The following is a 23009-nucleotide window of genomic DNA, read 5'->3' on the forward strand; positions in this document are numbered from 1 at the left end:
GCTTCCTGCTTGCCCTCACGTGGTGGAAGGAAGGAGCTAGCTCTCCGGGGTCCCTGTTTTAAGGGCACTAATCCCATTCATGGAGCCTCCACCACATGACCTAATCACCTCCCAAGGGCTCCACCTCCTAACACCACTGCACTGGGGGGTAGGGCTTCAACATATGAGTTTTAGGGGGACACAAACATTCAGACCACAGCAGACCACAGAGGGGCATGTGGTGGTATTGACAAACAGGAATGAGTGTGTTCCTATAAATTTATAGGCAGGTGCGTAGAATAAAGGTGAATCTCTCTTTCTGTAAATGTCACTTTTGTTTAAAGAAAAAAAAGCCTGAGTAGAATAAATACAAAGAACAATACTCCTAGGCGTATCGTAGTGAGACACTGGTAAGCAAGCATGAATCTTAAAGGCAGCCAGAGGTTAAAAAGGAAAAAAAAAGACAAATTACCTTTAAAGAAGCAGTGGAAGTCCAAAGACAAGGAAATAACATATTTAACATGCTCAAATAAAGTAACTGCCGATCTAGAATTTTACAAACAGTAAAATATTTCTGTAAGAACGAAGGGAGTTAAGGATATCTTATCAAAACAAAACAAAGCAAAAACTGAAAGAATTAAACATGGGCAGACCCAGAATGCTCAGGTAAAAGAAGGAAAAATGAACAATAAAGAACTAAGTAAAGGTAGGAGGGGGTAAAAATAATATTTACTATTATACACTGATAAATCACATTAACAGGTTATAATTTCAAAGGTAACCACTGAAAGAACAGTAGAGAGGTGTATAATTTCCAAACTATTAGAGTAAAATAGAACAATAAAAAGTCAATCAACCTAGAAGATAGCAAAAGGGGTAGAATAGGAATATCTTCAAGGTACGACAAATTGAAAAGTCTCAGATGGTAGACAGAAAAGCATACATGAAAGTAATTTAAACTCAATTGAATTCCATTAAACTTTAAGACTCTTATTTAGTGTAAGTTCACATTAAAAATCAATTAATACAATATTTTGAAGCTTAAAGTTTCTGAAAACATGTAATACATGAGGATGCTGAAAATTTAAATGTGAAGGGATAGAAAAGGAAAAGATATAGCGTGCACATATTAAAAACAACAACAGTTCTGTTTGGAAGTTAAAAATTACATTGCTGAGTAATCAATAGATTCAAGAAAGACAAGAACCTAAGTTACTGAAATATAAAATAAGCAACAAAGTCAAATGTTAATTCTTTGAAAAAAAAATCTTTGAAGCATTAATAAAATTGAGAATTCTCTTTCAAGGGTGATAGAGAAATAAAGTGGACACAAGTAGCCAATTCTGGGATGAAAAAGGGGACCCACCACAGATCTTCCAGAAATTAAAAAAATGATAATGATTATATTATAAACAGCTTTATGGCAAAATAAATTTGTGAATTTAGATGAATACTTTTCTCCAAAAAAATTACAACTAACCCAAAATAGAGAAAAGAAATAGGAGAGCTAAATAGTAATGTAAATGTTAAATTATTGTGTTTGTAAATGAATACTTTCCTACAAGGAAAACTCTAGGCCCAAATGATTTTTCTGGTAAGTTCTCTCAAAATTCTAAGGATGAAATAATTCCACTGTTATACAGACTCTTCCAGAGAATAAGAATGAAGAAGGAGAAGAAAAAAAATTAAAGCAGAAACCTCTCCCAGCTTGCATAAATAACCACTTAATTTATGACAGAATTGGCATTGGAGGAAGAATAATCAATTGCAGTCCATGTGAGGAACAGAAATGAAACTTGACCCCTACCTTACACTATACACACACAATCCCTGGTAGATTTTAGATCTAAACGTCAAATGTAAAATAAATTTTATAGAAGAAAATATAGAATAATAATTTTTTAACCTCAGAGATGGGAAAAGAAAGGACTTCTTAAACAAATTAAACAGGATACAAAAAAGTGCTAACCGTAAAGGAAAAAAAAAAATATATATATATATACACACACACATATATATATGTATATGTGTGTCATGGGATAAAATATTTTCAACACATTTAACCAACAAAGGGCCATATTCAGAGTTTACTTAAAAACAAACAAAAACTACTGAACAGAAAAACAGAAAGGACAAATGAAAAGGCATGTCAACAATTTTAATGAAGTCCAACTTTATTCGTAATTAGAGAAATGCACATTAAAACCGCCACGTGATCCTACTACAGACTCTATAGAATTTCAGAACTGGCTGACCGGGAGGCGGAGCTTTGTGAAAGGATCACCAGGAAGCTTAGGGCAGGGATTTCATTCGGAGGAGAAAGAGCCAATACCGATTTGAGAGAGAATGTTGGGAGCTTCTGGGTAACAGACAATGTTCTCTTTCTTGACTTGTGTGGTAGTTACAGTTCCTCACTTTTAAAAAAAATGGGAGAGAAAGAGGGAGGGAGGGTATTTCAGAATGGCTGTTAGGTAGGCAGGATGGTGGTACTCCATGGCCGTCAAGAGATTCTGGCTTCACCATCCTATCTCTGGCTTCCCTCCAGGTCCAAGTAAGGTCGGGGGATGTAGTTTTTCATCTGAGCACGTTGCTCGCCCAAGGATGTTCATTGCTGACCCAAGGATGTTCATTGCTGTCCCAAGAATGTTCATTGCTGAGCTGCCCAGCAGGAGGGGGCGAATGGGTCTTGGGGAAGATCTAGCCAGGCGATTCTCATCACAAGTCGCGCTTTACTTGGAAGGAGTCATGGGGTGGATAGATGATTAGGGCAGGGCTTGTTCAAGCTTAGCATCAAGGACCCCAGGGTAATGCGGGAGTGTTCTGTTGGCACGCAGGAAAAGGATTGTTTTCATCACACACACACAGAGAAAAAGCCCCAAAGTGTTTCTGAATGCTTTCCCTCCCCCCATATTAAGCAGGGATTCCATGTAACGATTGGTTGGAAGTATTTGGCTCGTAAGACAGAGGCTTTTTGGTACGATGGGAGGAAATGACACTGGGAAGATACAGAAGGATTTTTAGACCTGCGGTAAAGATTTCTAGGGAAAGGAGCTGCAGTTACCAAGAACAGACAGACGTACCGGTTCCCAGGTTCCCAGAGCATGGGTCTTTCCTAAGTTTTCTCCTCTCTTCTTCAACAACATATTACTATTCATCTGGCGTTTTAATTTTATGCAGGCTACAAAAGCTGTACATGTTTTATGTGACAATTTGGAAAATACAGGAAAGAATAAACAATGAGTAAAACCTACCATTCCTTGTATTCCCCAGAAATACCCAAAACGTGTCTAATATTCCACTGTGTAGAATTCTGGTTTTTTTCATACAAGTATATGTGTGTGTTTATATAAGATGTTTGGTTTTGTTTTTATAAAGCTTGAGTTATACTGTACATGTGGTTTTAACAATCTGCTTTTTTCCCTTAGAAATCTCACGTGGTCTATCTCTAGGTCAACAAACGCAGGTCTGCATTGCTTACAGTTGGCCGTTAATTGTACAGGATGCATAGCATCTCATCAGATAGGACGAACATGATTTAAAATAACCCAGCCCTATTTGTTGCATGTTAGAATTACCTCCTGATTTTCTATCCTTAAAATAAAACTGAGTGTTTATGATGGATTACTCCAACTTGATTAAAATAGACATTTTGTAAAACTTTCCATGTTAATGTGTCACGTTCAGATTTATGTGTGTGTGTGTGTTTAGATGGAAATATGGAGATATGATCTTTCTTTTAAAACCATTGCTTTCTGAAATCTCTGATGATAACCCTTTACAAAAAGGATAACAAAAACGTTGTATACCCTTATACTGAAATTCAATATTCTTAAAATAATAACAATGGAATTTGAGTGATAGCAGTAAGTCAACAAGTATGTGATAAGAGAATATTTCACGAAGGTTGCATATATCTAGTAAGAAGGTAATTAATTCATTTTTTATTTCCAATTTTGGAGTATTTAATGATAGCTGCTAAACAAAAAGGGAATTTAAAATGTATTGGATGATCAAAACTGAATGCAAAAACATTTAAAAAGGTAACATATATCCTTTCATTTTTATTAAATTTTTACTCCCCGCCATCCTCCCTAGCTCACCTTGGGTGATCTTATTCTACCACAAGGAAAGAGAAAATAGGCACTCCCCTTTACCAAAATATTTAATTTGTCTGTGTTTTGAGTCAAAAGCCAAAAGCTATGGCTTGGTAAATGGTCCTAGAAAACTTAACACAAAAAACTCTGAGTCTTACTCTAAAAATCAAAATAAACCCCAAAACCAACAGAACAAACCAAAAAACCCTCTAGACCAAATGGAAATTTTTGTGGAATATGTTGCCTGAAATTAATCATATAAAATTCAATATTTAGGAATATCAGGCTTCAAAACTTCAGTATGTAACTGATAGCGTATGTTCAAACCCTGAAACAGAGATTTACACGTTATCCCTTAAATGCTCATAGAGACCAGATTTTAAAATAGAGCTAGCTCTGCGTTGTTGTTCATTGAAGATCACTTGAAAATCTCGAGTTATGTGCACAAAAGGAAAATTATTTCAATTGGGATTTCAGTCTTTCAAAGCAACACGACATGTTTATTTTGATTTACCTGTGAGGACACCATGAGCTTCTGGGCTCCTGAAACCTTCCCATAACTATTAAAATACCGGCACAATGCTCTGGGTATTCAGGCAGGCACTCAGTAACAGCATTTACTGATAGGAATCATGTTGCCTATTTCATAAGAACCAGTAAGTCCTATGCCGGGACCAGAGTCAGAAAACCTCTCCTGGTCGGTATGCTAAAAACTGATCAGATGTTATATATGTACAGCACATGATATATACATGGTCATTATAACTCAAATCGGTTAGTCGTACTGGTTCCCAAGTCACAGCGTATAGTCAATATGCTTACTAAATAAAGGCACGAGATGGGAATAAATGTTTAAAATAACTTGAAGTTTTCATTGAATCAGAAGTAGTGTTATTTTCAAGGAGACGATTTCTCTGGAATGCCAGTATCTGCGTGCTACCTCTGCTTCCCAGAAATAATTATCTGTTTGTTCATTTGCTGAAATATAGTTATGTGTGGGTAATTATAGCTATCACTTACTTTAATTGCCATCCTTTTACTGATGCGAACACAGACTTAGATCTTTTTTTGTATATTTAATTATTCCCTGGACTTGTGGTTATTTATCATTAGATTAGAGAACAGTTTTTAGTGCTAGAACGTTGTAGTTATAGCAAACAAAATATTGTGAATCTAAAGATGTTTAGTGGGGAAATAAGGATATGACAGATTCTATCCAGGCCATTTTTATGTTCAGTATGATTTTCTTTCTTGCTGCGTGATGACTACACATTTTATGGCTGGGCCTCAGAAAAAATGACAATTAAAGGGGCTTCTCTGGTGGCGCAGTGGTTGGGGGTCCGCCTGCCGATGCAGGGGGCGCGGGTTCGTGCCCCGGTCTGGGAGGGTCCCGCATGCCGCGGAGCGGCTGGGCCCGTGGGCCATGGCCGCTGGGCCTGCGCGTCCGGAGCCTGTGCTCCGCGGGGGGAGAGGCCACAGCAGTGAGAGGCCCGCTTACCGCACAAAAAAAAAAAAAAGACAATTAAAGAATACAGTCATTACATTTGATTTTCCATTTACCATTCTCTGAAGCTTGTCTTTCTTTATTTGTGCTGTGCTTATCCTCGGTGCATTGTAAGGATAATCTATGGTGATAAAGTACTGGGTGAGGCCATTTACCAGACCGGAAGCTCTGCATTCTTATAGACTCCAAGGCCACATTGAACCTAGTGCTATTGAACCAAACCACATCGACTCTGGGAACTTTGGAGAATGGCTTTTTCCACTCATGCTCAGGAAAGATCCAGACCCCTAGCGAAGGAGCCCTTGGTTAGAATCCATGAAATGTATTCAAATATAGGTTTTACAACCTCATCTTTTTTATAGGAACTGTATAGATTCTTTGGAATTCGTACTGCTTTCTGATTCAGAGCCAAACCACCAGGGGAAGCAAGTCTTCACTTGACAATCTAGAATCTGGTGCAATTATCTATTTTGAGCAGCAGAACGTAGGTTTGTCAAGAAAGCAAGCTCCTCAGGCATTCAGAAAGCCCTGCTCCACTCCTCCGTTTCATTAAAGATACTTTGAAGTCATATTGAATAATTTCTAATTTGGACTTCATTTAATTCAGTGTCCTCCACTGTAGTTGAGAAGTCGGGTTGAAAATGGCGGATGGAACTGCTGACTCTGCCATTTCCTAGCGGTGTCGCGCGGCTCCTCTCCGCCTGGGCTCGGACCCAGGGCTGATGCACGCTAACTCCATGACCCTGAGAAAATGACTTAACCTCTCCGATTCTCAGTTTTCTCAGCTTAAAAATGGGGACAATCAAAGGACCTGCCCTGTGGGATTGTTATGAGGATTTAGCATCAGTACGATGATGCTAGCTAAAATTAGCTCTCAAGAAATATTACCTATACACAGATACCATAAAAGTCTTCGATATTTTAGAGCTAGAAGATCCCTGAGGATTTATCCAATAAAAACTAGAATTATGTACATGACATAGATGAGGTATAAGGCAGTGAATTAATTCCTCCAAGACCACACAGGTCTAGAATCAATGCCTTATAACTCGTTTACACATAGACCCAAGTACCCACGTGTGTATAGTCAAACACGCAGGTCATTTTGATGGTCTACACTGGTGTTCAGACATTATGATTCGGAGCCTCTGGCATGAATGGAAGTCGGGGTATGTGGGTAGAGTTCAAGGGAAGGGAAGCACACTGTTGCTGCCGCAGAAAGAGTACACGGAAGGAGGGGCGTAGAACTGTGTTTGCTGGGAATTATTGCCCCAGAGTCTGGTCTGGGAGAGGGCTGTGCCCTGAGAGAACTAGAGCAGGTTTATAAGTATGTGTGAGAAATGGTTCTGTGATGGACACCCCACTTCCGATGGAAGTCAACAAATCAGGGGCTTCAGATGAACCTTGAATGTGCCACCAGCACCAATCAGGGGTCTTCAACCCCGTGGGAAAGCACAGTGGGATTCTCTACCCCAAGGCTCTGGGGTTCTTCTGATGCCTCTGTGTAACAATGTCCCTTGGCTACATGAGGGACACGTGTTCAAGAATTTACAGGTGAAATAATATAATTTCTGTAATTTTTTAAAAGGATAATGAGAAGTAGATGAAACAAGACTGAAACACTGAAAATCCTGAAGCTTGGTGATGGGTCCATGGAGTTTCACTCCATATTCCCTTTGCTTTTATATGTACGAAATTTCTGTAATAAAGTCTTGAGATATTTGTTGTCTTGATAGATAAGATGGGTTAATTATTGTAGTTTTATGTCACTTCTTGGAATACTTAATGAAAATAAACTTATTAGTTAGTGCACTTAAAGTCTCTCATTTTCTGAACAGAGCCTTTGCCCATATTTTAAAATATGAAAGTAGGTCCTTTATTTTGACTTGTAGGATGTTTTAAGAATAATAGAGCCTTTTATTTGGTGTATTTAAATGTTCTATGTTGTTCTTTTTTAATTTGCAATTTACTTTTTTGATATTTTTAAAGTATATTTATTTTTAAGGTTCGAATAGAAGTATTGATACATTTTCTTTTCCTTCATGGCGTGTGTCTTTGGTGCCATTTTTAGATCATTTGCCTTTAAAAAGTACTGCTTCTAATATGGCAACAAAATAAAAGGTTTTGTTGGCCAAGAAAAGAAACCCTGCCTTTTCTAATCTCCTTTGCACCTTCAGTGCTTCCAGCTATTTCTTTGCGCCTCCGGGTTCACACTCCCATGCGTATTCGCCATAACCGGGCTTTCTCACCTCCCTGCTATGACCTTCAGGGTCAGTGCTGCCCCAGAGTCATCTTCCCCTGGAGCCCCCTCACCTCCTGCATCACCAAGAGGAAATGACATTCCCAGAATTTCTCCAGTGCCCCTTTCTTCTCTGTCACTCTCTCTCTGTCACCACCCAACCTTCCATCCCCACCCCCGACACTGACTCTATCTGTCCTGACCCTTCTTTAGTCGACAGGTAAGAGATGCCTTTGCACCTACCACTTCGGTACCCTGGTGCCACAGCCCTTCTCAGAAATCTACAGTGCTACCCATTGCCTTCAAATATCGCCAGATTCTGTGAAGTGTTAGGTGACGCCTTTAATTTCTGGACTACACCCTCCAGGTCCCCTACTTCGGCCATCTTACAGGCCACCCCCAGGACGTGGAGACATCTCGTGTTCCATGTTACGATGCTTCAGCGCTTCCGTTCCCTTGGCCAGGCTGACCTTCCTCAACCTCGCTCACCTTTCAAAATCCTCCCCATCCTGGAAGGTCCACAGCCTTTGGCATCTCCACCGTCACTCTTCCTCTAATCCCTCACCCAGAGTGAATCCCTGCTTTCTCCAGATCCATCTCAACACCACCTGTGCCCTGTGGAACCCTTAAGTCATTCTGTTGTGTATTCTGCTTAAGAAGCATTACCGTGAAGATTTGAGATCTCGGAGGCAGACCTTTTCTTGAGTCTTGGCGCGTTTCCCAGCGCCTTGTTCGGAGGGTGACCTAGATATTCCCTAACTTTATTTAGTTGACACTGTGTAGAGCAGTTCATGCTAATGACTTGGCTCTGAGTTTGGATCTGCACTAAGCTGACTCTCTGTTCGGATTCAGCGAGCAATCTTCTAATTGATCATTTCGTTTTAAAAAACGGATCACAGCACTCTTCTCCTTCCCCAGGTTCCTAGTCTCTGTAAGACGTCCAGTGAACCAGATTCTCTAGCAGCAGACATTTGTCTTGCTTGTCAATGGGCCCTTCATCCCCGTCTCCCATGAATCCCAAACTCTTAGCTTTGCCCTGCTACCTGGACATACATTTTATTGTGACTATGCTTATCGAGTTGCCTGGAACGCCAACCTGTGTGTGATCTTGGATTTCCACCCACCCTTCCTCTGTATTGATTCCGATCACTCTAACACTCACTGCTTGATTGGACCCTTCCCCACACCTGCTACCCGGGTCTCGATACAGTATTCCCCTGGGCAACTTTAGACATTGCTATTACTTTTGACCAAGACCCAGTCCCCCCATGACCACCCATCCGTATGTCTATCACTTCCTAGATACTGGCTCTCTCCCGCCCAGTCTCAATGAACTAACCCTTCCATGCCAAGGTATTTGTATATATATCAAGATCAACTGGGATGACTTCTTATGTGTTAACAGGATGACGTGGACTTCTCTGCAGAACTAACTCTCTAACTGGAAAACTATGAGTGGTTTTCTAATGATGTTTAAATCAGGAATCCTGTACATGTTTAATCCGTTATACCATACTGGTTAATTACGATTTCAGATGAGAGGAGCAATCACTTCAGAATCTAAAGTTGTCTAGGTTGAACTTTCATTGGACAGTTGTTACTCTTTAGTCCATTCATTTTTATCAGTAAGTCACCTGATTGATCCCTCTCTCAGAGTGCTTCTCAGCCAGGGATGATTTTGCCTTCCGGGGGATATCTGGCAATGTCTGGGGACATTTTCGGTTGCCACAACTGAGTAGGAGATGCAAAGGACAGACCCCCAGCAGAGAATTACACAGCCCAAAACGTCAGCCAGGCTGACGATGGAAAACCCTGCTTGGGTCACGAGGGATAATTACTATAACCTGTTGGAGCCTCGAGGGCACTTCTGTATCGTGGGAGATATAAGTTGCCTCAGACCCGCCACTGAGCCTATAGGGTTGGTTATGTATTGGTCTGTTGTGATCGGGCAGCTACCCTGACCTTTTCTGCGTGGAATTTCACCCAATCTCCTCCTTTCCTTTGGGTGTAGAATGAACGATAGTCAATACAATTCATCTGACACGTAGACCTGATGGTGTCTTATCTTATCTGTCTTCCATCCCTTCTCAGCCACCCTGCTACCCCACAAATGGGAAGCAAACTGTCACCCCAGGGACCCATTTACCCTTCGTTGCCCACAGGCTTCTCTTTCCCCATCAGTCTTTCATCAGACTATTTGCAGCCTCTAGAAAAGTTTTCCTTCTCCCCTCCAGTACTTCTTTGCCCACGTCTGTGTTATTATGACATATTTCTTCGTGATCATTTCAGCTTTTTTTGTCAGTACATTTCCTCTTTGATTAGATGGAACTCCAGCAATACCTGGTATTACCATGCTGCCTTGGGAAATTTATTTTTCAATGAGTGTTTACGGACCTTCATTTCAATCCGTGAAATGTCACCATTTTAATTTGTTCAGTAAGTACACGACTTACTTTGTTTGGGGAAAGAACACACAACTTAACGGCTATTTTGTGTTGACCTCCATAGGTTTACCTGAAGACGATGGATTCTCCAGGTTGTCTGGGAGTGGGACCTCCTCCCTTCAGAGACATAGAGAGAGTCACACCACTCAGGTAATGACCCCTCAATGCTTACCTTTGCTGTGGTAATTGATGTTAAATGCCTACAAGAGATTCACGAAGGTGTGACCAAGAGTGTTTGTTCTTATTGGACTAGGGAACACAGTTCTTTTCAACTCTGCTGTAAGTTTCTTCACCTCAACATTCTCTTTCCCTTTGTATCAGGTGACTGCTCTCTATTTTCTGCTGGTTTCAAAAACAGAAGAACATTCAAAACAAATAAAAATTAATAGATGGTTTCATATGAACTGTTCTGACATAATTCATGTAGTGGCATTTTAAAGTCACTGTCAGGTGAAGGGTATATTGCATCTGCTGAATAGCATTAGCATTTCCTGCATTGGACCTCAGCTGAAATAGGAAGGCTGTAAGTGAGGACAACATGGAGAGAAAATGCTTGAAGTCCCTGTGGTTTCATGGCCATTATCTCTCAGTTTCCACCTCAAATTCCATGTAATCCAAATTCATTTGTAAACTATCATATGATCAGAACACTGCAAAATCAAAATGAGATTGCAGTTCACAAAACTGTTCTGATGTGCTTCAGTAATTTCACGTGTATGCGCAATGTGTTTGGCCTCAAAAATTTTGCCAAAATAAAGAGGATCGTCACTTTAAAATAAACTCTGGTGTTTGTAGAAAGAATAAAGGATTCATATCAATAGTGTAGTGTCCTTTTTATGTTGAGTTTTAAAATACTGCCTTCAATAAGTATCTTCAAAAAATATGACTTTGCTTTGAAGGTGGTACACAACCAGCAATGTATCAAAGATTTTTTTATCAATATATTAAAGATTATTGCTTTAGCAGCAAGATTATTTTTTATGAAGTTACAGCACAACTTTTGCTTTGTCAAATATCTACATTAAAATCGTTTAAAAACTCAGTCAAGTATTCAGATGTTTTCATGAAACCAATTATCCAGCCAAAGATCTTTTTTCATCTGAACATTTGACATTATATAGGCACAGTTATCTTATCAGCTGAGATTTTTAAAATAACACTGATGAGCTAGTGGGAAAAATCAATAATTTAATCTTAAAAATAAATCTTACAGTAGACAATATGCTGAAATCACTTACGCTGATATATAGGCATTGAAATAGAAAAAAAAATGCTGATTGCTTGCAATAATAGATTGTCCTAATCTCCCCTCTGTTCCTTAGAGATGCATTTACTTTACCTTGTAAGCATTACAGCTGCTTTATCTATGATAATTCACGGGAGAACCTGCTTGTAGAGAACATTGGCTTGATTTTTATTATAGGACCGTCTCCTATACGTTAGAGCGCAGTGATAGATACAGCCTTTCCAGGGTTCATAGAGAAAAGGGTTAATTTTGAAAGAAGGTGCATAAAATAGGCATCTCTGGAACTTTCCCTCTGATCTTTCATGGATTTGGCTAAGATGCAAAGAGAGATGGGAAAGACCACCGGGAATAATTTTCCATTCCCAGTTTTCAATAAGGGCTTGTTTTCAAATGCAAACAATCTCCAGTTATCTCACAGGGCATATTTTCAAGGAAATGGAAAACCAGGCTCATTTTCTTCCATGCCTGGTGTGGGCATTCTCCTGGCAGGACACACGTGTCAGTGTTGGGGACCTATAACAGTTATGTGGAACTATGCCTTGAATGGCCACACATCTCTCAGCATAAATGCTTCTTGTATGACATTTATATAGGAAATATGGACACATACAGGCATATTGAATTCTAGACTTTCTAGTAAGGCTACTAAATAAGAATTCTATAAAATCAGCCCTGAACTGATTGGGCATGTAGCAATAAAATTAAATGTTGACTAAAAATTGAATTCCTATTTGAGGATGTCTATGTTTTAATTAGCATCATCAGTGATTTTAATGAAATCCCTTTAAGGAAGATAAAATGTCTGGGTGTTACTGTAGATAAAGAAAACAAGAAATAGATTTAGTAATTTGCCAGAGGTCATAGGGAAAATGCAGTGTCCACAGTTTGAATGGATGTCAAGATCCTATGTCTTGTTTCTGAAAGTGAGCTTACCATGACATTAAAAGCAATGGAGGAGTCATCCAACTTTTACATAAAATTTAAAGAAGTTTTGGTCAAGGTGAAAATCTTAAGTAACTGTAGTGGACATTTGTGGTTTGTATTCTTAGCTGCCGGCCACATATTTAAGTTTCTGGCCTACCACCATGATAATATAAGGAGAGAGATTTCACCTTCCTCCCTTCCTTTGAGAGCTGGATAAATGCATGTGGGATGGGCTCTGTCTATCCACCATGGGTTATGAGTTGAGAGACATACGATGGAAGGGATGAGGATAGATGTCGCCATGGGGGTGTCATCTGGCCACAGTGGTTCCCTCCAGTGGCCAAAGATGTTAGCCTGTGTCTGTGACCGCCGGTCACCGCGTTCGCCTTGGGTGCAGCCCATGTGCCAAACCTGTCCTTAACTTCACGTCCAATTATTTTGCTTTCCAATAAATCTTCTACCTGTTAGAGTTAGTTTCTGTTGCTTGCAAAGAAGAATTTTGACTGACACACTAATCTGATTTTATTGTTATTATCTATAAAAGTTACTTCATATCAAAGGGTTTTTTTTAATTTTATTTTTTATTCTCTATATTTTTAAATTGAAGTATAGTTGATTTACAATGTTATGCTAATTTCTGCTGTACGGCAAAGTGACTCAGCTATACATATATATACACTCCTTTTTTATTTTCTTTTCCATTGTGGTTTATCACAGGATATTGAATATAGTTCCCTGTGCCATACAGTAGGACCTTGTTGTTTATTCATTCTAAATGTAATAGTTTGCATCTACTAACTAACCCCAAACTCCCAGTCCATCCCCCTCTCCCTCCGCCCCTCCCCACTGGCCACGGCAAGTCTGTTTTCTATATCTGTGAGTCTCTTTCTGTTTTGTAGATAGGTTCACTTGTGCCATAGTTTAGATTCCACATAGAAGTGATATCATATGGTGTTTGTCTTTCCCTTTCTGGCTTACTTCACCCAGTATGATCATCTCTAGTTGCATCCATGCTGCTGCAGATGGCATTATTTTGTTCTTTTTCGTGGTTGAGTAGTATTCCATTGTATACATGTACCACATCTTCTTTATCCATTCATCTTTCAAGTTTTACATAGAGTGTGCATTATTCTTAATGTAGATGTAAACAATTTTCTAATAGGTGTAGCACCTCCATAAATAGCTTCTTCTCTCAAGGTACAGAATATAGAAAATGTAGTTTATGTTCTATTCCATCGTATTTTTAAAATCAATTTGCAAACTGTAAGGACTTTATGTAAAAGTAGTAAAAATCAATTTTGCTTAAAATATTTGGAACTAGTAGAAGCTGAGACACTAGCCGGATCGAGTATGTGGCTGTGATCATTTATGCTCCTTATGTAGAAGGCTTGGTAGGTCCAGGCCGTGAACCGCGGCGAACTATTCATGTCCTTCTGCACCCCAGGGCGCAGGTAAACCAGCAGTGAAGGTGTGACATCGTGGAATCCCACATCCTAGTCCTGAAGGGGGGCTTTGTGGCATTTCCCAGTTCTCAACACTGGAATCGCAGAGGTTGAGGAAGCCACTTCATGTTGGTTTTTGAATTAGACAGTGTTTATAAAAATACCATGCCATTTATCTACTTGCCATTTTGTAACATGTGAAATCATCGTTTTTTAAGTTTATACCATTTGGCATGATGCAGTCCCTTAGAGGTAAGTCAGCGGGGAGAAGAGACTCAGCACTGAATGAAATACTGAGAACACGCCCACCAGCCTAGAGGGACCTGTTCGTGTTTGTGCTGAGACTGCAATGCTGACTCAGGGGGCCAGGTAACCTGACACAGGGAGCCCACAGATTATAAATAGAGCGAAAGCCTGAGCAGAGCAGAAGAGGGCAGGCCGGAAGGCAGGAGGGCAGCAGAGAGGATGGATGAAATAAAGCGCTCAGTGCTTGCCCTCGGCATAAAATCGCTATTTACACATCTGTTTAGGGGTCCACACTTGACATTGAAAAATGAGATTACTTTTTACTTGAGCATAGTTAATTTGTATTTACATTCTCATTTTAACTTTACCAGGTTTCACTTCCTGACATTCTATTCCTCTCATCTATCTGTTCTGCCCAGTAATATCGTGTGGTTTACAATCTTCGATCTTCGTTGTGGCCATTTATTGTATCTCTTGCCAAACTTTTTAAAATATTCTTTGGCTTTTTAAAAGAGCACTAAAAGTTGTTCTTCATATCTGTAATATTCAAATATTCAATGTAAGAAATCATGGATGGTTTCTGATAAAATAGTGGCAATCCAGGGCCTGAGAGCTTAATAAATATCTACTCCCTTCCGTCACAGCCGCCAGTGAAAGCCCTAACAGAATCAATATGCAGTCGATCCACACCAAGAAGCGAATTGTTCTGTGGTTTGTTTTACTGAACCATCAAAGGAGCCTTTTTGTAATGTCACATATCAAAGAAATGAAGAGTTTGCAGAGCACTCAGTAAACCCAATGCCTTCTTTCTGTGTTCATTTTATTTGTCACATGGACTGCTTGAACTATATTGTGGCATGGAAAAGAAACAGTGTGTTAGATAAAATAACAAAATGTAGACACTTTTCCTTTAACGTTAAGGGGGTAATTCTAAAACACATGATGGGGAATAGAAATTAGATAACCATTTCCAAAGGAAATACGTGTATTTCACTTGTAAGCTACAAACCGAAGGAGATCTATCATAGAAAGCTCTTCCCACAGCTGAGGTTTCGGGAAATCAGTATGCACCACTCGTGACTTCCATATTATGGGCAAGCAATGAAGGCAGTAAATTAATTTTATGGTTAAGAGTTAAATGGCCGTGTTTTCAACAGGAAAGGGACATGTCCTGTATAGATATATAGAAGCTTGGAAAATAACACAGACAAATCCTATAGTTTGTATTTTTTCCTTCATAGAATTGCACCGTATGCGTATCCTAAATGTATTTAAATGCAGAATGTTTTTCCAGTGACGACAATGACTATTATCAATGAGGAAAAATCAATTTTAAGAAATATGAAAGGAACGAGAACGCAGAATTGTGACTATGTGTTTTTTGTTTGTTTGTTTTGTTGAAGTATACATGGTGACTATGTTTTTAAAAAGGAGAAGGGTCTTGTGATATCTCTGCAGGCTGAGGTCAGGGGAGCACTCCAGGTGGGGAAGGAGCAAAGACCCTGGACAGGAGCCGGCCTGGATCGCAAGATGGCCAGCGTGGCTGGAATGGAGTAACTCCATTCTGCAGTATGGCTAGATGTCTCCTTGAAGAGCAGTAGAAATTACCATTAGCTATAAGTGTTAATTCTAGAAAAAGGGAACTTTTAATTATAAACGACAGCAAGAGGCTAAATGTACAATCCCAGTTATGACTGTATTACCTTGTCTTTCTTCAAAACCGTTAACCAGGTTTGCCTTTTTTATAAGTGGAAAATATAAGACAAATAGCTCTGTTCCTGCTCCAGATACAGAGAACTGGAAGATTGATACCTGGGAACCTGGGCCCCAGAGTTTCTGACTTATTAAGTGTACTACTCTGTACATTAATGGGGCCTGACAACTTTGAAAGAAAAATTTAGGCTAAAGGAACAGAAAGTTTTCCATGGTGCTGAAATGTAATCTAGCCAACCTTGGTAAAGGAATGTATTTTATGACCTTAGTAGACCTCTAAGACCTGATTTTTCTCTGATTTCTATGATTACACTATTATTTGAAACTGTCATTTCTGACAGAGTCAGAAATAGGTTCTAAAACAGATGAACTATGATATTGGGAGAAGTGTCATAAAGTCAATGACATAAAAAGCCTAGATTTGGAAGCCCAAGTGGATTTAAATTAATTGTATACACTTGCAGGTGATTTTTAATATCTATTTTGGGAAAGGAGTCTTGATTAAAAAGATCTGCTCTTGTATGTTGCCTACTTTGGCAGAATCTTGTCTATTTTCCTTTCTAATGCTTCCTGACATCTCTTTTCCTTTCTCTATTTTCTCTAGCGTTTGTACCCGCATGCTTTGCAATGACTGTGTCTTAAAGACACAGTCATTGACCCCTAGGCACCACCCCTGGCAGACACAGTGCCCACCAAATCCATTTCTTTGGAAGTGCCTAGCTAGACTACGTTTCCCAGCATGCTTGTGATTGGGAGTGGTCATGTGACTGAGATACAGCCAATGGAGCAGGAGTACTGATGTGAGCTCCCTCCAGCCTTGGCCCATGCAAACCTCCCTTGGACTGTGAATGCTTTATGCCCTTTCCCATCCGAAAGCTGGATACACAATACTCCAAGACCCAGGAAGATGCAGAGTACAACTGTGACAACGTGGAGGTCATCCATCCACTGATCAGAAACACCCATTTTAGCCTTAACATGAACAAGGCTAAAATGGGTGGATTTTGTGTCAATCCACTGGTATTTGTGGTTTGCCTGTTACAGCATCTTGGGTAATGTAAACTGCTACCCTTTCTCATTTATTTGGCCTAATGTTTCAGGGGTTGCTACTGAGCATTATTTATAGTCCTTAATTCACTAAGTTTAGCTTCCATTATTATTTAGCCATCTTTATTCTTTAAGGTGGTAAAAATCATGCCTGTTCATGTCTTCTGATGATAGGATTATTGGAATGTTGCTTATCAGACATTTTAATACAAAATGATGATCACTGGTGCTCCCACCGAGTCATAAATATGTAAAAGCAAAGCTTGTAATTCTTAACAACTGGTCACACAGAAATCCCTCCAAATCAATAGAATTTATTTTACTCAGGGATAAAGTGAGACTCCTATAATAAACTGGGCATCCTGAAGAAATGGTCTAATACTCTTAGGACCTATTTGTGCATTTAATGATTAGAAGGAATTGCCTCTCTTATCTCTCATTCTCAAGCAGGTGGCTCTAACTGGTAACTAAACTTCAGAGGAGACTCAAGGTTGAGGACAGAGAAGATGTTTCCCCCATGCTAAACTATGCCCCTTTCTTAAATATAGTTGATTCTTAAAATCCATCTGGATTGGGCTCATAGTTTTATTAGCATTCAGTTTCACGAAGTGGTTTTCCTCATTCTTATTTAATTATATTTAATACCATAACACAGATTGTGATTGTTTCCGGAAATAAGTATTTTGAGGAATGAATAAGTTAACAGGTAAACTGTGCCCTACACAGCAATGCAAGTGAAGATACTGGCCATTTGGACAGTGAGGTTAAGTATCCTTGGACTTGGACCCTCCATCCTCTGGAGGCTGTGGAGTGCTTATCTGCCATGGTCGTGACCCTTGCTTTCCTCACTTTCATACCTATATCTTATCTCCTTTCTGACTTATTCACATCTGCATGACTAGTTCAAAGCTAACTCTCAAGTTGTATACCACATGGCACAGTGTTTTCTCTCTCTTTTGTTTTTCGGTCATTGTCGATGTAGACGTGAACAAAAGTGTGGACACCATTCCTTATCCCACTCGACCCAAGTTGCCTTTCTTCTTTGTGTGTCCGACTCATCCTTTTAGTCCAAAACAAATCCCACAGCCCAACAGAAATCTCTTGGCCATACTGACTTTGAAATGCGTCATGTCTCCTCTGTATCCCAACAACAGTCATTGCGTCTGTAATTTATTAATCAGTTAATGCTGTGCTTCCTCATGAAGTTTTTGTGCTGACGTCCTGTTTAAGCTTGTTTGTTCATCTGACTCTTTACGTTTTTATGTCCTGTTGCTCATACTCAGATGAAAGCCTCTTGAGGGAGCAGGTCATACCGCGTGATTCTCAGTCCCATGGACCCCATCACGGCGCTTTCTGTCTCATAATCATTGAAAGCACATGTGTTCATTGATTAGCAGACAAGAAAAACTTCTTGGAAGTCAACGTGATTAAGAAGGTCGACTAAACTCAATGTACTTGGGTTTGAATCCAGACTCTACCACTGACTAGCCAAGTGAGTTTGGGCTTTAAAGATGAATTTCAGCATCTATGAAAAGAGGCTAATAATCCTTAACCTGCTTATTTCACATGGTTATGAGATTTTACTAGAATAACCTGTGACAATGCTTTAAGAATATGAAACAAGATCATGAAGGTGATGCTTGAAATGGGCTCTGGAAACCTTAGAGCTTTCTGTATCTGGGCATACAAACTGGGACTGTTACAGAGAAGATAAATAGAATTACAGAGTGTGTTCTGGGTACATCTGATTGAATTGACGTATAGAGTCTATGTGAGGGTGAGTGATGATGAAGCTGGAATAATTAGTGTGGTCAGAAAATACAGGGTTTTCTGTAACATGCTAAGGTGTGTGGACTTGACTCTTTAGGCTAGAGCAAGGCAGCAGCATTGAAGATTTTTGAACAAGCAAATTTTATAAACAGACTTATTCTTTAGAGACAGAAAATCTAGTAGATTATTTGTCCTTAATAATACCTCCTGGTATTTGCAGTGAGCCTCCCATATAATCCCAAGAAAAATACTTTTAAAGGAATTGTAATACTCTTACTTTCTATGTTTCCGTTATAATAGATTTATATTTTCCATGTATTCTCTGTATTTGAACCCATTAATGTAATATGTCATTACTATAAATGTACTCTAAATATATGCTATTAGTTTTTGCTACAATCTTCTAGTCACTAATACTGGTACTGCCATGTTTTTAAGTGAATTGAGGTAAGAGACCAGAACTCATACAAAATCCATATCCTGAAATGTCACAAATTAATTGTCGTGTGATGCACAATCATGAATTTCTATTTTATAACTTTCCATCGGTAGGAAGAAACATGCATCCACTCATCAGATTCGATTTTTATTCTTAGCTATGGACTTAAAATCAGCTCAAAATGCAAATAGCTGTCCATTTAAATTATATTAAATGTGCTCCAATATAATATTACTTATTATAAAAATAAAGGACGGTGGTTAATTTTTTTTAAAGAAATCAACTTGCACAGATAAGGTGAAAAAATTAAAATCCTCTCTTCCTTCCCTCACTGCCTGTTGTCCAGATATACTCTTGTTTCCAATAGAACCTGTTCCTTTTAAGGGATATTTTCCCTTTTTTAACCCGTAGGCGAAAAAGGAGACAAAATAGCAAGAAAGAACTTAATTGGATTGCTGTCTAAATGACTATTTCTGAATTAAGAGGGATCAACTCTCTTCTGCCTAAACCAGAAATGCTGTTTTGCTCTCAGATCATTTTCTTGATTTTTTTTTCTAAAGATACACAACCCTTTAATCAGAGACTTTTTGAATCAAATTTCATTTTAAGCCATGTCATTGGGATCTATTTAGGTAAACTTCGGTTTTATAGACTGATTTTCAAATTTCATTTTTTAATGCTTTTCCTCCAACATGTTGTTAGCATGAGTGGAAATGGAATTTGCATTTGAAACACTGATATTCACTATTCAGTCAGCCAAGAGGCTGTCTTCTTTTAATTTCCATAAATGTCAGTAAATGCCTCTTTTCACCTTTGGGTGAATAGTCAATAGAAAAATCAATGCTGTGACAAATGAACAGCAACATGATTTTACATATGAATTATTTAACAAATACTATTTTTATCCTAGAAGGGAAAGACTTAAGGTAAAAATCAGCAGCAAATTATTAATTTACATTTATTAATATTATTCATAGAAATGCATAACCACAGGAAGTGAAGAAAATTTGTATCTCATTTTTTAATTAGTTCATGTCATAGGACTCTGTTAATGACACAATAGAAAACCATTAAAAATTAGCAAGTAGATATATATGTAATAAACCTCATTAAGCCTTTACATAATGTTGTGCTTCCCTCTGGGTTGTGAGAGATTTTGTGGTTTTTAACCCCTGAAGGTAAGTGCACAGATTATAAAAGTCCCACTTAGGGATGTAGAACTTGCAAGAGGTCACTTAGTCAAATTCTATCTTCACGTCTAATTGCCGTCTCCTAGACGTTAGAAGACACAAAAGAGTTCACAAACCTGGAGTTGGGGGGTGGTGAAGAGGATGGAGTCTAGATTCATGTCTTTTAAATACCAAATCAACAAGACTTTTCTCAATAACAGGGGGAAAAAACACACATTATTTTTAACCCCATCCTGAGTTGTTCAGGTCGTAATCACCGGTGTCTTAAGTAACACTATTTTCTAAGGATTAATTTCAATGAAGGAATCTTCTTGTTAAAAATCTGCTGAAAGGAAGGGATTTTGTTCCAGGACGAGGATCCTAGCCCATAGGGAATTGACTTCAGACTGTGATCATCTGTGTGTCTGTTCACATGTTCTGGGAGCTTGACATGGGCTGATGAGAGGCATGCCTCTTTACTGAACATGGATGCCTTAGCTTCTCCCTTGCTCGATCCTTCCATAAGGGCAGAAGGGAGAGAGTGGGGCTATATATGCAAGCCAGGCCACGTTTTAGGGGGTCTAAACTGACAGGAGGGTGTCAATTTAAAATGCTGACCACCCCTTAAGTGCAGCCTACCTGCAGTGCCTCAGGTGTTGCTTTCCAGTGGTGTTGGAAGAGTCACATTATCCCAGCTCCCAGGAAATACTTAATCCAAGTGGACCCTAAGCTCTGAAGTTTCCAGATCTCTTCCAGGTGTCAAATTTTCAAATAAAAACCACAGAATAATTTCCAAGTGTATTATTAGATCCTCCACCAAACCATTTGTTTTCAAAGACATTTAAGCTGACAGATAGTGTGCGTCCTTTTCTAGAAGCCTGAGTTTTGCACCTGTTATAGAACAGTACCATTTTCCCCATGACACCCAAAAATAATAATTCTGGGCATAAGATGTCTTAGTCCATTCTGGCTGCTGTAACAAAATGCCACAGACTGGGTGTCTTATAAACAACAGAATTCTATTTCTCACAGTTCTGGAGGCTGGAAGTCTGAGATCAGGGTGCCAGAGTGGTTGGGTGAAGTCTGTTTCTCAGGTCACAGACTTCTGGCTGTGCCCTTACAGGGCAGAAGGGGTGAGGGAGCTCTGTGAGGTCTCTTTTATAAGAGCACTAATCCCATTCATGAGGGCTCCACCCTCATGACCCAATCACCTCCCAAAAGCCTTATTCCAAATACCATCACTTTGGGTGTAGGACCCCAACATGTGAATCTGGGGGACACACATTCAGATAGTAGAATAGGATAAGCCTGTTTGATGGCTCGAGGCATTGCATCGTTTGGCCACCCTGCAGTCTAGGGTGACCGTCCCACGCTCTTCAATGACCCCTCTCACCAACCATTCAAACCCATGTAGGCAGGTCTGAATTCAGAGTAACTAATGAGTCCGGGGCGCCTCACACCCTGTGTGATTTCGGAGCAGCAGAGCATTTTGAGTACATTCCCAGGGCTTTACAGTGTTTGAAAGGGTCTTATCTGAATCCGTGAGATGTGAATTACATCTCAAGTCTGAGAATTCATCCACAGTCCATCTGGCATTGCTCAAAGGCTCTCTCTTCCTTTCCCTTCCCAGGAACTGATGGAGGTGTGGTGCTCAATTGCCCCCCAAGTTTACAAAAAAGTGAAACCACAAGTCTGATACACTGTGATGACATTTGTCCCTTTTCTCAAACATGCATCTTGGCATTCATACACTGACTCCATCCAGACCCTCTACGTAAGTGCATTGAATGCACTGTGCTGGGCAGAGATTAATTTACTAATTTACCAGTTTTAGACTCTAAAGGACACCCATAGTCTTGTCAAACAGGGACTAATTTTACTCACGGGGAATTCTACCCACTTAGATCAGCATTTTTCCCCCACTTGCATATTATAATATATATGACCCTTTTTAAATAATAAAAATTCATCCTTGACTCTTAACATTTCTTAAATTATTTCACTATAATGTTAATTAAGTGTATACACATGTCATTACTGTAAAATCTCTTTATCCTTTTAGCTTTTACTACAGCTATAAAGTCAAAGCCAATTTACAAATTGAGTGAAACAAAAACCTACAAAAGCAAGAAAACATTAAAATTCACAACATTTATGTTAGGTATGATTTTCTTTAGATGAAATTACTGTTGAAAATATGAATCTGGTACTGACTCAAATGCATGAACTTTGGTACGGATCTGCCATCTTTTACCTTTGATTAATCCCAGTCTATCACTTCTAGTTGAACTGCTAGGCAGCCTACCCTACGATGTCAAATCACTTAGCTTTTTATTGGAGGAAAGTGCCTTATTTGAATATCAAATCCATCTATCTTTTTCTCATTAACCTGAAACAATATAAACAATATTACCTGTGTCAATCTGCTTGTAAATAACATACGAAGTCAGAAAATTAAATCTCACTGAGCTCTAGCTTAAAAAGTAGGTAGTCAAGTGATCCAAAGCACATACAAATAAAAAAGCAAAAAATTTTAGGCTGTCCCAAGAACTTGAGGACCCCTGAAAATACATATACAAATCCCAGTTTCCAAAACATTTAACTGTTGTTTAAACTACTCACTATTGCCCTTTATATCTTACTCTGAAATTCAAAAAACGTCTAGATCTTCTTCTTGCATAACTTTCTTTAGTTGTAAATCATATATAAATCCTAGTTATGTTATCAGTCTAGTGTGTTGCTCAGTATTTTGA

General features: G+C 39.1%; 1 protein-coding gene across 1 annotated transcript in view; it reads left to right on the forward strand.

The window, feature by feature from the left end:
• Window positions 1–23009, forward strand: part of MYO16 (myosin XVI) — a 641507-nt gene that overhangs the window by 611972 nt on the left and 6526 nt on the right. The window contains exon 37 of the mRNA XM_079902787.1: window positions 10325–10410. Within this exon, the coding sequence (XP_079758913.1) occupies window positions 10325–10410 (86 nt within the window). The remainder of the gene's footprint in view (window positions 1–10324; window positions 10411–23009) is intronic.

Source organism: Stenella coeruleoalba, assembly GCF_951394435.1.
Source record: "Stenella coeruleoalba genome assembly, chromosome: 18".
In the NCBI taxonomy this organism is placed as follows: domain Eukaryota; kingdom Metazoa; phylum Chordata; class Mammalia; order Artiodactyla; family Delphinidae; genus Stenella; species Stenella coeruleoalba.